This window comes from Cloeon dipterum, chromosome 4, assembly GCF_949628265.1.
Source record: "Cloeon dipterum chromosome 4, ieCloDipt1.1, whole genome shotgun sequence".
In the NCBI taxonomy this organism is placed as follows: domain Eukaryota; kingdom Metazoa; phylum Arthropoda; class Insecta; order Ephemeroptera; family Baetidae; genus Cloeon; species Cloeon dipterum.
The window spans coordinates 26,082,358-26,097,453 of record NC_088789.1 but is presented as its reverse complement, the minus strand read 5'-3'; the positions used below and the strand labels follow the sequence as shown (position 1 = coordinate 26,097,453).

Below are 15,096 nucleotides of genomic sequence, written 5' to 3'. Positions count from 1 at the left end.
ACGCGCGGCCGTTGGAAAAATTTTGTAATCCGCGACACCAGTCTGAGCTGCTGCTCATTATGCATTCGAGATGAAGTGATTAATTGATCAATTGTTCTCGAGGTGTATGGAAGAATTTCAAATTTCCGGTCCCAAATTCCAGATTATCTACCAGAATAAGGATACGCGTTTATTTTTAACGATCTAATTAATTAATTTAAACGATTAAACTCTAAAAGTGTGTTTAAATCAATACCACACTCTGGAATAGCCCGCTGATTGAATCTTAATGAAAAAATTATTCTCCCTCGCGCAATTGGAACGGTTTAAGCCATAAAATGGTAATGCTCATATAGAAATGTGTCATTCTGATCACGGATGGTGTTGAAAAACCATGTACGCGCGCACACTGCAGGTTAAAAAAGCTATAAATAATAGCAAAGGGAGAATAAAACGAGAGAGGAACTCCTTCTCGTGCGTAATACACACACGCGGATGTCAAAGATATCTCGAAATAAATCGCGGAGCTGCGCGTTATTTGCGTGAGATGCCTCAGCATGATATGAATGACTAATCGTGCGAGATGAGGCAAACTGAACGTTTCAAACATAAAGAACACGTTTTATCTCTTTATTTTTTTCTTACAAAGTGCAAATTGACTGTAATTACATTAATGACGCGTTGCAACCACCTTTAACATGATATAATAATTGTGAAATGCCGCAATTTATTTAACATTTTACTCAACAGTTAGTATTCCTTAAGCTGGTCCTGGCAAAAAAGATTATTTACGAAATGACTCAGCTCTGCGTGGATTTACTCAGGTTGTACAGTACGAGAACGTGGTATGCAATTTTTCCTTTCAAAAACTGTCCATTTCGAATATTTTAATTTAGTAAAATTATATATATGTTTGATTCTTTCTTTCTTGTTTTTAACTTTGTTTGAAACTTGGGTAACACTTATGGCATGAATCTCAAACCTCTATCTTTGATTTGGTTTTCAAACGGAAAATTTAAAAAAAAATATCCATTAACAAAAATTAGTACTGATCAACAAGTCTCAGTCCGAAAAGAGCCAATTTAACAGCCTTTTTCTTTAATTCCATTCACATTTTAATTTCAGCCTGTCAATGCGTTTGATAGCGATTCAAAAGCGGTGCGATTGATCTGAGCATATACGTGACGCAAAAGTATCGCAAGAGTGTGCTCTGAATGAATAGCCATTAAAAAAGTGCTTTTGCTAGCTGGCCGACATGCACAGACCTTGTCACCACTTTTGAAACAGTGACGAATCGCATTACTTCAGCTTTAAGCAGAACTGTCGTAGATAAAATCCAGTTTGACCTAACACGATCAAAATGGTGTTTAGCTAACGCAAAACTATTTATTTGCTTCTTCTGTAATTTTATTTATCTAAACACACGTACGCAGAGCAAATTTCTCTGAAAACAGTTAAGTTTTTCATGATATTGAGAAATCCCAAAATTAACCATTTTCGCTATTTGTTCAGATTAGTTGTAGAACAAATATGTCGACACCTTTGAACTCGTCTAAGCAATACAAGCAACTTTTCTTTTGACTTCAAGCGGATGGTCACATAAGTTGGTTTTTAAATTTAAAGTTAATTTGAATAAATAGGTTGCCAAGTTTTTGAGCCTTGACATTGCCATTTTAGAGCACCAAAAGTCAAAATCTTGAGTGATATCTTCACATTATTTTTTAATTAAAAATAAAAACAAAGAAAATTACGTTTTCTCAGGTTTTTGCAGAAAAATGTTCTTACGTCCAAATCTCAGCTTCTAATGGTAAGATTTTAAAACACAAAACACAGCTAGACTATTCCTAACCTCCCCTACATTGTTGAAACATTATAAGCGTGTCAATTCTTCTACCCTTTTTTCCTCTAATAAGCACTATATTTCTCACTGTAATAAATATGGTTTGCACCTCACTACACAACCGGGTTGAGTGTTAGACGTTTTTAATAACTCCAGTGCATCATAAGATGTGAATACCTAACATTAACGAACGACCTAATATACTTTATTACTGCTAATCATTCTTAATGGTACCACCATATTTATATTTATTTATTTATATATAAACTTTTGTTTTAAAAAATAATTTTATTGAGCTGTAGGTCTCAATATTAAATAAATATAACAAAATAAACAAAATTGAATATAAAATTTTAATAAATAATAATACATTTTTTAATAAAAATAATATTTAAGAATCTCTTCAAATGTGTTTGTTTATAAATTTAATACTAAAAAGTTTAATAGCACCTAATTTTATATTTGTTTAGCATGTATTAATTTTAATACTACGGACTCCAAAAGAACAATGCATTTTTCACCTAATCTCGGCTTCTATAAGCTCATCAGATTTACAAACATAACACACCGTTTGACTCATCACAACCACCCTTAGTTAGCTGAAGCAGTCAAAGGAATCAACCCCTTTTCATTTCAACCCCATCATTTTTATGTTGAAACAGAATTAATTGTCTCTAATGTTAGTATATATTCGTAGTTTTCGGATGTTTAATAAATTAATCGTAAAAATTACCATCTTTAATTAAGTAAACAAAGTAATGAAAATTTCCGAAATTAACAACATAAATTTTTAGCCACTTCTTCGTGCGGAGAAAATGAATGAGACGCTGCCATTTCCTCATCCTATTGTCTAGTTTTTGGCACTTTTATTACCAGGAATAGCGTCTTTTTCGAATGCATTTCAACAGACTGGCCGCGGTGCAGAGAGTCGGCGCGATTGATCTGCTCGCTGTGCACGCGTTACGCAAATGTAACGAAAGGCGTGTGCTCTGAATGAATGGCCCATAAATTACCGTGCGCGAGCCGTGATTGATTCGTCGCTTGCAAGAGTGCAAATTTCGCTGCTGGCTGGCTAGCTGGCAGTGCAGACAGCGCGGCCGGGTCATCCTCGCGGCGTCACCTTGGTCTCGCCATGAAATGGCACAATGGCAGCCGCGCGACCCGCCGCGAGACCTGCTTGGCCGCCGCCGCCTTTTCGCGAAAACCATTTCATTCAACGCGATTCAATGAATTCGCTGCGCACACGCTCCAACTTTGTGCTGATTGCAATCTGCTCTCCAATAGAATTCTCTCAAATCGGCCATTTCTGACTAATCGTGCAGTTGCTTTGGCAACAAACTTGACCTTGAAAGACCTCATGCCTCTAGAAATTGACCGATTTAACGTAGAAAAGGAACTAGAGTATGTGCCCATTTCTACTTGACTCCCCCTAGCTAAGTTTAAACACGTGTTCACTAGAAGTGGTGCCCTAATTATCACTTTCTTTTCCTCTGACAAAGTTATTTTATATGTTATTTGTATTTTTCTATCAACAAAAAATAAAAGAAGAATATACAAACATTAATAATTTCAAAATGTAACATTCATTATAATTATTTCCACAAGCTTTTGGTGACGTTTATTCTAGAATAAAAATATTTTTGGAGACCTTTTAAGCTAGAATGACGGCAAATGGGATTTAAAACCAGAAAAACCGATGGTTGGTCAGTAAAGGACCCCTTATAGAGATTTAAAATATCAACGACAATTAGTAGATTTACTTGTAGTTTTTTTTTTATAAATAAAATGAAAACTTTTCAGGTCTGGAGTGATTTATAGCGCCAGGTTTTCTCTTCAACTAAAAAGGAGTTTTTTTTAATCTGTAGGTTGCTTCAAACGAACAGCCAATTTTTTTTTAGCAGAATGCTTTAGCAGGTATTGCGAATTACCCAACATCAACAATTAATCCAGGCAAGAATTTTTTTAATGTTATTTTATTTGAACTAAATAATAGCATTCTATGGCAGCACTTTCACTGGTTATAACTTCTGCTTCTCGTATATAAGAAACAGAATTTCGTTCTTTGAAATTTATTAAAATTAGCTTAAAAATAAAGAAATTATTTAGCACATTTGCGTCACTTCATGTTGCGCTTACTCAGCCATTACGGTTTGTGGTTAAATAATAAATTTGTGATTATCCCTTCCCGGTAAATTTTGGCAGATGTAATTTCATGCAACATGACATTGAGACACGTTCCTCATGAACCGCAAAATGTTTCGTTTATGGGTAGAATTTGAGCCGCACACCCGATCTCTAATTTCAAACCGCCTGATTACGAGGACCAATTTTTATCAGACCAAGCAGAAAGAGATAACAAACACCACAAACTGTTGCACAGTAATGAGTGCAATAATTCATCGTTATAAATAATTCAGAATATTCTGCAGTTTATTCTCTGCCCTCTATAGTACACAAATTTATTTTATAATTCAACTTTAAAATTTAGCAACCTATATTTGGCCATTATTTCCTTATTTTTATACCAGCGCACATTAAGGCTAATTTTCGCCCTTATTTATTGCAACAAATAACCACGAAGAGCAGATTTTTAAGCTGGTAATAACATTTCATATTAAATGAAGCATTTTCACACCACAAATTAGCAACGAGCCATTATTGCTGTTGCAATAGAAAATATTTTCAATATATGAGGCACGAGACCTTCAGTCATCATAATCCATTTGTTAATAGTTGTAGATCCTGTTCCTTGAATGGGAAATAATAAGGCCAAGAGCAAGGCGCAAGTGCTAAAAATCGCAGCCTCTAGACATGTTAATGAATTTCCCAACTCGCTTCAGAGCGCATTGGCTTCGAGCCAAAATTCAAAATTGAGCCGTCAAATAAAAAGCGCGCGCGCGCGTGTGAGCGGTTTGGCTTTGCGCTTTTTCACGCATATAGCGTCCCCTGCCGTAATTAACATGCACGAGCCGGTAAAACGCTAAATTTATGCATCACGAAAATTAATATTGCCGCATAGAATAAGAAATCGGCGCGCAGGAAGTGCCATAAAACTACTGCTCATCTCGCTCGTTTGCAAAATCTACCTTGAACCACGGTGACGGAGGAAATTTATCATGAGAATGGCTGTTTTGTGCCAACGTTTTATATATGGCATGAGTTCTATTGCCACTCGAGAACCGATTGATTCTCGCTTATCGAGATATCGAGATCTTAATGTTTCTAGGACAGTCCTTCCCGCCGCGTTTGACATTAGATTAATATAATCGCGAAATTATTAGTGTGCGATGACCTCAAGATATAAATTTTCCTGTGAAAAAATATATTTCTAAATCTTTAAGAGGTTTGATTGTGTGTTACCCAAGAAATTCCTTTTTTTTGCAATTACAAAAAATCAAAAATCATCTTGAAGGATTTGGTGAAAGCCATTAAATATAATTTTTTATCCTATCTATATAGGATAAAGTGATTTCTTGTCATGTGCCCTAGTAAAATATGTCAGTTGAAGGGTTTATAACATTTTAGCCAAACTACTAGAATAATGACTAGTTTAATTAGGCTTTCCCAGTGTTAAAATTAAATATTTAATGATCGTATTAATATTTAACATAACAGCACGTGACATCGACGGATTAAACTTTTTGTTTCGGGCGATTATGCATTTGTTACTGCTTGTCATTTTATGCCATTGGTCACGAAATGTTTTTAAATTGACTGTAATTTGATAAGTATGAACAATAAACAACGATATAACGGCTCTGAATGTACAGCTGCTTAAATGAGCCTAAAACCTTACATTCCAATAGGCTCTACTACAAATATTAACCATGTAAATGAATTGCAAAAAGCGACCAAAATTTCATACGGAATAAAATTGACAAACCATATTTAACTGAAAATTAATAGCTTGGTAAAGAGCTTCACTTTATTTTTTTTATTATTACAAAAATAACTTATTTGTACGTGATTTAATAAATCTCATTTCAGTCGTGGCTAGATAGGAAAACATTTCATCCGTTGTAGGGAATCCTCTGGCCATTTGGTCCAGTGATGGTGACCGCGTTGCTGCCTCCTCTCGACGCTTGGTTGTTGTTGAAGCTGAGCGTGTCGGACGCGGCCACGTTGATCTTGTAGCCGCCGATGTCGTAGTTCTGCGCCACCGACTGGCCGAAGCCGCCCGTGATGCCGTTCGGACCGACCTGGAAGCCCTGCGTCTGAGTGCCGGCGTGCGAGGCGCCGAAGTTTCCTGCGTTGAATGCCTGTGCCTGGGCGTTGGCGGCGCTCGAACCGAACGAGGGCGCTCCAAAGCCGGGACCGCCGAATCCAGGGCCGCCGAATCCGGGGCCGCCAAAACCTCCTCCGTTTGGCCTGCCTCTGAAGCCGTTGTTTCTCCTTCCTGCTATTTAAAATATTTTCAGTATTTTTTATTTATTAATTTTTCTGGGTTGTTAATTAATTGCCGTAAATTTATTTTTTTTATATGTCAAGTGAAACAATTATTTTACCCTTGATGAGAAACCCATGATTTTTTTCAAAGAGGTGGGGAGTTATCTACTGTTTTTTACTCTTACCTAATTTATGCTTTACTTATTGCACTTGATGCAATTAGCATTAAATTTTATTCACATATATGTTTTACTTTATGAGCTCATTACAAATAATTGTTTGTGTTTTTTTTAATTGGTTAAAAATAAATAATAATAATAAATAATAATAATAAGAATTTCTGAAAAACAATGCATTATGAGGAAGCTGCATCAATTTATTTAAGTGCATCTACCTGCTAGTTCTGTTCTTATAAAACCTCTCATTTGTTTCGAAAACCAATTAAAAATATTTGTTGGCAATTAAAAAAAAACACGTGTTAATAATTAAAACGCTTTTTTAGATCTTAAAATAAGACCTGTGTGGCATTGTTAAATTTACTCACCGCCACCTCCAAACTGGCGCTTTTCCCTGACTAGTGAGGCGCCATCTTCAGTTAGCTGCTCAGGTTTCAACTCAGGTTGACTTGCGACGCTTACGACACCTGGCAACAGATCATAGAAAACACAAGGATTAATATTATGTATTGCATCTCTCTATGGGCCAAAGAAACGTTACATTTTAACACATTTCTAGTCTTCATTGGCATTGGCACTAATACATATAACAGGAAGTATGATTTGTCTGATTTTTATTCAATATATTTGTTTTGGAAAATAAAACTGTTTTATTTAATTTCTACAATTTGCCATTTTAACCTTAAAATTGTTTGAATTCCACTTGTTTCAGTTTAAAAACTGCGTGCTAGTGAAATCTCCAAACGAATGTCAGTATTTCTAATTTTAAAATTAAAGATTAATTTGTCTTATCCAAATGAACTTTTATCCAACTTGTTATTTCTCGAAGTTAATAGGTTTCTGATTCTGTTTTTAAAATATTTAAAGAAGCAAAAACACCGAAATTTCAATCTTTTACTATATTACGTAAGATATGCTAAAGTTATTTGTATTTTAAGCTAATTAGTATGATATATTCTACTCACTTTGATCGACTGGTGCAGCAGTGACGAATGCGGTGGCGCAAACCAGCAGCAGCAGCGCGGAGAGATGCATTTTTCTCGAGGAGCAAGTTCAAGCTCAGACTAATGTCTCGCACACTCCGGACCGCAACTTTGAATCCTTCCTTGAGTGCGAGCGTCTTATTATTTACAGGTAGTAGAGAGAGGCTGTGTTTGTGGCGGGGAAGTCCACTTTTCGCCACTCGTCTCGACACAGGGTCAGCCGAGCGTTACCACACGAAAAATGGGAAGTAGATATGCGTGCAAGTTCCTCAAATTCAACCTTGCTCGAAAATTGTAAATATCGCATTCAGAAGCGATGAGACGTTTCCGGCGCATTGCGCCGACCTTGGGTCTTTAAGAACATTTATTAGAGTTAATTTTTAACTATAAATCACGTTCCTTGTGAGTTTTTTTTTTCAAAATATATTATGTTTGATTTTTTTAACATATGTAAAATTTGAAGCCCTGAAGATTTAGAACATAATGGCAAATAGATCAAGATAATGGGATCGAAGGTTTAAACACGAAAATAAGGAATTTTTCGATTTTTCATAACATTGACACCGCCAAATCTCTAGTTCTAATCTTCAGAATTGCAAAGACTATGCACAGTTATGCTCATCTTAATCTCCCCTAACCAGCTGAATGGTTTTTGAAGGTGTTACACCCCCAACCCCCCTTGTATCGCAATATCACAGAGCCAAAAATCATCACACGTCGAGCGCTTCGTCACGGCTCACAATTATTTTAAATCTAATCCAAACTACCACCCTTTACCTTATATCGAGAGTGGAAAAGGAAAAAATCAAATCCTTGATAGCAGAAAGACGAATTTTATTGCATTTAAATTTTGTACCATTTTTAAACACTCTTCTTAAACCCTTCAGCTGGTCAGGGGAGGTTGAGACGAGCTAAACGGTATGAAGGTTTTACAATTCTGACGATTAGAATCCAAGATTTGGTGGCAATATTGGCAAAAATCGTTTAATACAAAACCTTCGTCTTCTTGACAAAAGTAAATAGGCTTTTAATTACTTCAAAGGAACGTATTTCTATTTTAAGAAGACATCACAGCGAATAAAACGTCAACATTCAAGAATCAAGTTAATTATTTTATTGACTTTTTCTACGTGTATATATTTTCATAAATAACAAGGAAGCAAAGGCACCGAGTTGGGGTTATTTCATCCCCTGACAGGAATTCTCTGTCCATTTGGTCCAGTGACTGTTACGGAGTTGGCGCCGCCCTGAGTGATTCCTCCGGGGCCGGCGCCGAACGTGCCCGAGCCGGAAACGCTGGCCGAAATGCCTCCAGGCAGCTGGTAGTTTTGCGAAAACGACTGTCCGGCCGAGCCCGTGATGCCTTGCGGGCCAAAGGCGAAGCCTTGAGTCATGGTGCCGGCGTGGTTAGCCCCGAAATTGCCCGACTGGAAGCCTTGCGCCTGAGCGTTCGCGGCGCTGGCGCCTCCAGACGGGAAGCCGGGCTGCTGGAAATTGCCACCACCGGGTCTGCTGCCGCCCGGTCGGTTGTAATTATTGCCGCCGGGACGGTTGTACTGCTGGCGGCCAGGGTAGAACTGACGACGTACCCTCAGCAATGGCTCATCTTCCCCTGTCAAAATAAAAAAAAATGTTGATTATTTTTTGTTTTGCTTTACTATCATCTCCACGACTCTGACTCAAGTTTAAAGTGGAATGATAGTGGGCAACAATTAAAAATTATTTGAATTGTTGGATGCCATAAACAATTTGTTCAACAATTAGCAATAATAAAAAATGGACCTTCCTACATTAAAAATTCAAAATTTACCAATTTCCTCCAAAATTTACAGTGCTTGAACGTGTTTTCTTGGCATATTCCGATTCCTCTCGTCGAGATCTGTTCAACGGTGTATGCCACTTATTGGGAAACTCTTGGTTTTTAAATTAAATCGGATTTCAAGTAAGGAGACAGCCATTACCATTTGAAAAGCACGATAACTTTCCAGCCAATTTTCTAAAAAAAATACAGTTCTTCTTAGGTCAATTTAGGCTTTAACTGAATCCTAAAGGACGAGTTTATGCGTTGGCAACAAGCATTTTCCTGGCTTTTGCAGTATCATTCCGATTCTTCAATTAAACAAAGGGAGCTTTACAGGCCAACAATTAAGAAAATGTTGCATTGTTGACTATAGCAAGAGTAATAGTTCATCGATTGTGAAATTTAGCAACATTTCCTAATGAAATGATGACCAAGGAACAGTTTAATTACAGATTTCACCTAATTTCTCGAAAAACGGAATGGTTTTCCGATTATTTTTCACTTGATTTTGATCACTCACGTTAAGATTTATATCCAATGGAGTGCGAATAACGAGAAAATATTGCATAAACTGTGAAATAAATTTGGAATTTTACAAAAATGAGACAATAATATATGCACGCCGTTTAATAAGCTTGCTAACTTTTAAGCCGGTTTCTCAAAAATATAAACAGCGCAACCAGGGAATTTTTTTAGCCTTTTCCAAATTTTTATATAGTATTTTGAGCACAGGTAGAGAGGATTTTTCACAAATTTTCTGTAAAGCCTTACTACAAAACAGACGACAAAAATATTGGTATGCAACGTTTAAAAACGCAAGAAGTAAAATAGTAAATCTGCATAATTAAGAAGAAATAGTTATAAAATATTTATAGGTACGTTTGTTAAATTAAAACTTATTTTATTTTCTTTAATAAAAATATTTTTATATTAAAAAATTTTACCATTAAATTGTAATAAATGAATTTTGATTTTGTTTAATTTTTTTAAGCAACGTAATAATTTATGTTAAAAATATAAATTTTATTGCCGCGTTTAGTTTCCATCATGATGCAAAAGCAAAATCGGTTTACGATGTATAAGTTGTTCCTACAAATCGACTACCATATACATGCATATGTGTAAATCCTATAGACTTTTCAAACTGAAAGTTTAACTGTGCTGAATAAGCTGATGGTAATTAATTAGTGATCATAGTAATCGTACAATAAACATTCAGATGGCTTATCTTAGATCTTAAATTGACGATATTATAGTTTTTCTTACATAATTATATAATTTAAAAATTGTAAAATAAAAATAATTAATCATGTGATAAATTTCTTCTTCCGTTTTCCTATCTCGTTAAGGAAGAAAGAGAAAAGAGTTTCAATACCTGGGCGCGTCAGGGGAGCCGCCGAGACGAGGCAGGCGGCGCTAATTGTAAGGACGAGCAGAAACAACGCTTGAGACATGGCGACCTCGACTGACTGCGAATTTGAACGGGAGCATCTTTCTCACTCAAAATGCGTCACAAACCACAAGGAGGGGAGAACGAGTTTAAGAAAAATTGCTCCATTTAAAAGAAATATAAGCGTCACCAAAGCACATTAATAATTAAAATCGCATGAGCTTGGGCGGCCGCGATTCGGAACTTCCAATGCGTGAAAGTTAGCTATTAGCCGTTTTTGTCACAAATCACTATCATTAGAAATCTACGGATGAATTGGCAAATTATGTTGATCGTGGAAAGTTTTTGGTGGTACAAAAACTCGGGAAGAAAGCTGCACGTTGAGATAATTTGCATAACCAACACGAAAGTGACAAGCAAATAAAATATAAAATTCACTTTTAGTTTCATAATGTGGATTTTATTTACAGTATTTTAGGCTGTGACTAGATACCTTTTAATTTATATAGTATATACAAAATAAAAACCTAGAAGAACCCTCCCCATCCACGTCCACCAAATAATCCTCCTCTATTGGATCGAACTGGTTGTCTTGCGGTGAAAGATCCTCTGGACCTGATGTTGGCCTGCTGAAAAGTGGCTCGCAAAGGTCCGATCCCGTAGGTCTGCGTGTTGATGCGGCCGGTGGTGCGGGTGTTGCCCGTAATCCGCTGCGTCCTGGCAAACGGGTTCACAAATCGGCGTTCTCTTACGAGTTCATTATCTGAAATAATTAGGAAAGATTTGGGAATATATATAGTGATTAAATTTAATTTTAAAATCCAAGAATGCATTGATTTATTAAAAAACCAATTCCTTACCTCGATTCAGTGTCTCTTGGGAGTGGACTATCGCTGCCACGGCGGATATTAGCAGGAAGGCAAAAAGCAGACGATCCATTGCAGTGATGATTCTAAAAATGTGCGTGAATCTTCCGCGGATTATATATAAAAACCGTGTTTCCCTCCACTTGGTATTTTGATCATTGTAAAGAAATGAACCTTCCAAGAGTCAAAAAGTCGTTGCCCTTGACAAAGTACAGGAAAAAGGTTCAAAGTTATACGTAGGTCGCATGCATCGTTAGAATCAACATAATTTATTTTTTTCCGCATAATATAAAAAATTGTGTAACAGTCGCAGGTTCAAATAAAACAATTTTTTAATCAAAAACTCGTAACACATTTAATACACATAAATAAAATCGTAACAACAAGATCATTTTGTTGTTCATTTGAACAGTTTCTCAGTCATGACTGCATGCCTCCTTTTCCGGAATCCTCCGGAGCCTCCTCTGGGGACGAGAGAAAAGAGAGGTCTGAAAAGCTGCGTCCCGAGCCGGGTAAAAGATCGAATGCGGCTGCCAATTTTTCTGAATTGAGAAAAGAAGCCAGAGGAGCCAGAAGCACGACGACCTCGCACCACTTGAGCTTCTAGAAAAGAATTATTATTTTTCTAATTACTTAAGGATAAAAGTATAATATTTCTTTCTAATATTGCTTTATCGTGGCTTTTCCAACATTTCAATTTGAAATAGAACATCATTTTGACCAACTAGTGCAATAAAAAAGTGTTGCGATATAGCCTGCGAAACTCTAAAATTGCTCTATTATTACAAACAGCAAAATGAATAAATTACACAAAAATTATTTAGCATAAATATACGTTATTTTTAATTTTTAATTGTTTATTTATAAAAGAACCAGTATATTTAATTAAATTATATTTTTGAATATTTTTAAAATTTATAAAATAAATAAAATTATTCATTTTTATTTAAATTAATTAAATAAGGTCGGTATTTTTATTTTAAAATTTAAATACTGTTAGTCATGACATGTACAACTTAAATTTTATTAATTAATAATTTTAATAAACGCATTTCGGGCAACAATGTTATATCTATATAATTTATCAAGTTGTACGTATTTTTTAAGCTTCCCTCAGAGATACTTTTCTTGCCATACGCGTTTGAATTTGATAAATTTTAAATTTCTCGCCACAGAAATAACATCTTCAGTCAATATTCAATATTACGTTCATAATGGAAAGTTGCATTGTTACAGAAAGCAAAGTGATAGCCATGACAAGCAAATCTAGTATATAAAAATATGACTGTCGGGAAAATCTAGACCACGCCAGTTCTCATTAATTGAATTTTATGATCTTCGTTATTTATATAGTTATAAATAGATTAGCCAGTAAGAGCTCGTAATGACACATTGGCACATACAATTCGAGTATTGCGAAACAACAACTAAAATTATACCCTTTGCCGGATGTTACTGGCAATTGCCGCTGTCACAGTAGCGGAAAAATTGCTCAACTTTCATATTACGAAACGCGAATTACCTTGTTGCAAAAAAGGGCAACAGTCAATTCGACAGTGAAAATGAGAGTGTTTTTGTTGAACGATGCGCAATTTCACCGCGACCAGGACGTGTGTTTCAATTCAATTCAAAATAATTTTTATTCCATTAATAAAAAAAAAATGAGTACATGTGCGATTTTGGATTACATCGAAATAAACAATTTAGAATTATGTATATTTTAAAGTTGCTAATTTTAAATTATTAATTATAATAATTCCAATTGAAAGATTTTTGAAGTATTTTGTGAAACGTAATACGATATAGATAAAATTATTAAACCGCGTTTGTTAAAATGTATCACAGTCCAGAACACTTAAATCCTTATAATTAAAATTTGACTGATAAAAAGAGCCTACCTTCTTGTTCAACCTTCTGCGAATTTACAGCTGCCACGATCGCACAAAGCAGAACAAATCCAAGCAAAATCTTCGTCATGGCTCTTGGAACAGTCCTGCTGAGCAGGCGCTCGCAAAAGTAATAAACGGCTGATGTAGGCTGATGTAGGCTAATGCTGCCCTTTTTCGATAAATATGCAGCTTTACGCACTGGTCCCTCCACTGAAATATTCGGCAATACTAGTTATTGCGAGAGAATCTTAATAATTGTGCCAGGGCACCAAAACACACAGGGGACCTTGGCGTGGAGAAATGCATCGGCCGACCGAAAAGTGGTTATTGCTTCACACGAGACAGGCGTGCTCTGGATTTTTGCTTTCATATGCGTGTGCGCAGGAGTAAAATTGGTTCCATTCAATACACATATGTATAAATTAATTTTATTGAGCAAATAATTGAAATTAAACTAAAAATAAATTAATCGGAGAGTTTTAGGTTGAGCCGCGGAATCAGAAGAATCTGAAATCAGATTGGGAAAACTGCATTAGCGAGCGGAAGACGATTTTAATGCCATGATTTATTACGAGAAGAGTCCTCCATAGCCGCCTCCATAGCCACCGTGGTGGCCGCCTCCATAGCCGCCTCCGTGGCCGCCTCCGTAGCCGCCGTGGTAGCCGCCGTGGTGGGCAGGTCCCTTGTGGAATCCGCCGCCGTAATGGGCCCCGTGGCCTTTGATTGACGATTGCTGGAAGCTGGCGTAAAAGGGGCCTATGCCGTAGGTTTCTTTATAGCTGTGGCCGTGCTGTTGGTAGTGGCCGCCTCCCTTGTGCACGCCACCGCCGAAAAGGCTTAGCAGTGGTGACCGACGCTCACGTACATACTGGTCTAAAATTTATTTTTTTTTTACCTTGTGATTATGAAATTACTAACATTGACTATGAATTGCCAAACGGGCCACGTTTCTTAATGGAGAAAAATATTCTCATATTGACAGAAAAATCCTATACACAATTTCAATGAATTAACATGAACCAGAATGAGAGAAAATTAAAAAAATTGCTTCTAGAAGAAAAATAATTAAAAATTAAATTCGAGGTCGCTGTAAAATTGCACATCGTTCAACAAACACCCAAATTTTCACTGTCAAATTTAATGTTGCCCTTTTCTTGCAACAAGGAAATTCGCGTTTGGTTCTTGAAAGTTGCGCAATATTCCGCTGCCAGGATGAATTGCAGAATTTTGTGACGCATTTGAATTAATTGTTTAATAAACACAAAGAATAAAATATCCAGTTGTAACCAAAGTTGAAAATTTTACCTTCACTCGGCGCATACAGCTGGGCAGAAGCTGCAGCGATGAGCACGCAGATGACGAGAAACGGTACAAAAAACCGAGCCATATTGATTCTGGACAGGAGGGTCTGACAGGGCTGAGTGCCAACACGCAAATAACAGTTCGCTTGCGATCAGATTATCCGAAAATCGAGAACAGCCTTCAAATTGCCCCTTTCACCTGGTTTTTTGCACTCATTTGGACCGTAAAACTAACCCTTCAGGTCAGAACCCGACGTCCTTGCTAGCTACGGCATCAATAAATCAAAAATTAATTTAATTGATTTATGTGGTCAAACAAGAATTATTGTTAAATTAAGACATTTTTTAAGCTATTATTCCAGATGGACTGGAAAGGTCCTAAAATAAATTAAATAGATTTAAATTCATCTCAAGTATGACACACATTTTGATCCATTTCTAAATAAATATAAAAATTTCCTAAATTTTTCTTGGAATATAGCGAA

At 36.3% G+C, this 15,096-nt stretch overlaps 3 protein-coding genes across 3 annotated transcripts; all 3 read right to left on the bottom strand.

The window, feature by feature from the left end:
* Positions 1-5,753: 5,753 nt before the first annotated feature.
* LOC135944115 (uncharacterized) lies at positions 5,754-7,505 on the bottom strand. Its single transcript, XM_065490859.1, has 3 exons — positions 7,347-7,505; positions 6,750-6,848; positions 5,754-6,215 (listed from the first exon to the last, which is right to left on the bottom strand). The coding sequence occupies exons 1-3, from the start codon at positions 7,414-7,416 to the stop codon at positions 5,830-5,832; spliced, it is 555 nt and encodes a 184-aa protein (XP_065346931.1). The 5' UTR covers positions 7,417-7,505; the 3' UTR covers positions 5,754-5,829.
* Positions 7,506-8,455: 950 nt separating this feature from the next.
* On the bottom strand, positions 8,456-10,694 carry LOC135942695 (uncharacterized). Its single transcript, XM_065488967.1, has 2 exons — positions 10,541-10,694; positions 8,456-8,976 (listed from the first exon to the last, which is right to left on the bottom strand). The coding sequence occupies exons 1-2, from the start codon at positions 10,617-10,619 to the stop codon at positions 8,549-8,551; spliced, it is 507 nt and encodes a 168-aa protein (XP_065345039.1). The 5' UTR covers positions 10,620-10,694; the 3' UTR covers positions 8,456-8,548.
* A 299-nt stretch (positions 10,695-10,993) lies between these two features.
* Positions 10,994-14,862, bottom strand: LOC135942696 (holotricin-3-like). The gene is made up of 5 exons (XM_065488968.1): positions 14,616-14,862; positions 13,883-14,183; positions 13,320-13,817; positions 11,416-12,024; positions 10,994-11,318 (listed from the first exon to the last, which is right to left on the bottom strand). Exons 1-3 carry the CDS (start codon positions 14,695-14,697, stop codon positions 13,808-13,810), a joined length of 393 nt encoding a protein of 130 aa, XP_065345040.1. The 5' UTR covers positions 14,698-14,862; the 3' UTR covers positions 10,994-11,318; positions 11,416-12,024; positions 13,320-13,807.
* Positions 14,863-15,096: the final 234 nt, after the last annotated feature.

Bases quoted from the DNA above. Each gene is read 5' to 3' on its own strand.
- LOC135944115 (XM_065490859.1), bottom strand. From the start codon at position 7,416: ATGCATCTCTCCGCGCTGCTGCTGCTGGTTTGCGCCACCGCATTCGTC. The intron at 6,849-7,346 runs GTGAGTAGAATA...ATCTGTTGCCAG, and splicing joins TGCTGCACCAGTCGATCAAA to GTGTCGTAAGCGTCGCAAGT. The intron at 6,216-6,749 runs GTGAGTAAATTT...TTTAAATAGCAG, and splicing joins GCGCCAGTTTGGAGGTGGCG to GAAGGAGAAACAACGGCTTC.
- LOC135942695 (XM_065488967.1), bottom strand. From the start codon at position 10,619: ATGTCTCAAGCGTTGTTTCTGCTCGTCCTTACAATTAGCGCCGCCTGC. The intron at 8,977-10,540 runs GTATTGAAACTC...TTATTTTGACAG, and splicing joins GGCTCCCCTGACGCGCCCAG to GGGAAGATGAGCCATTGCTG.
- LOC135942696 (XM_065488968.1), bottom strand. From the start codon at position 14,697: ATGGCTCGGTTTTTTGTACCGTTTCTCGTCATCTGCGTGCTCATCGCT. The intron at 14,184-14,615 runs GTAAAATTTTCA...AATAAATTTTAG, and splicing joins GCTGTATGCGCCGAGTGAAG to ACCAGTATGTACGTGAGCGT.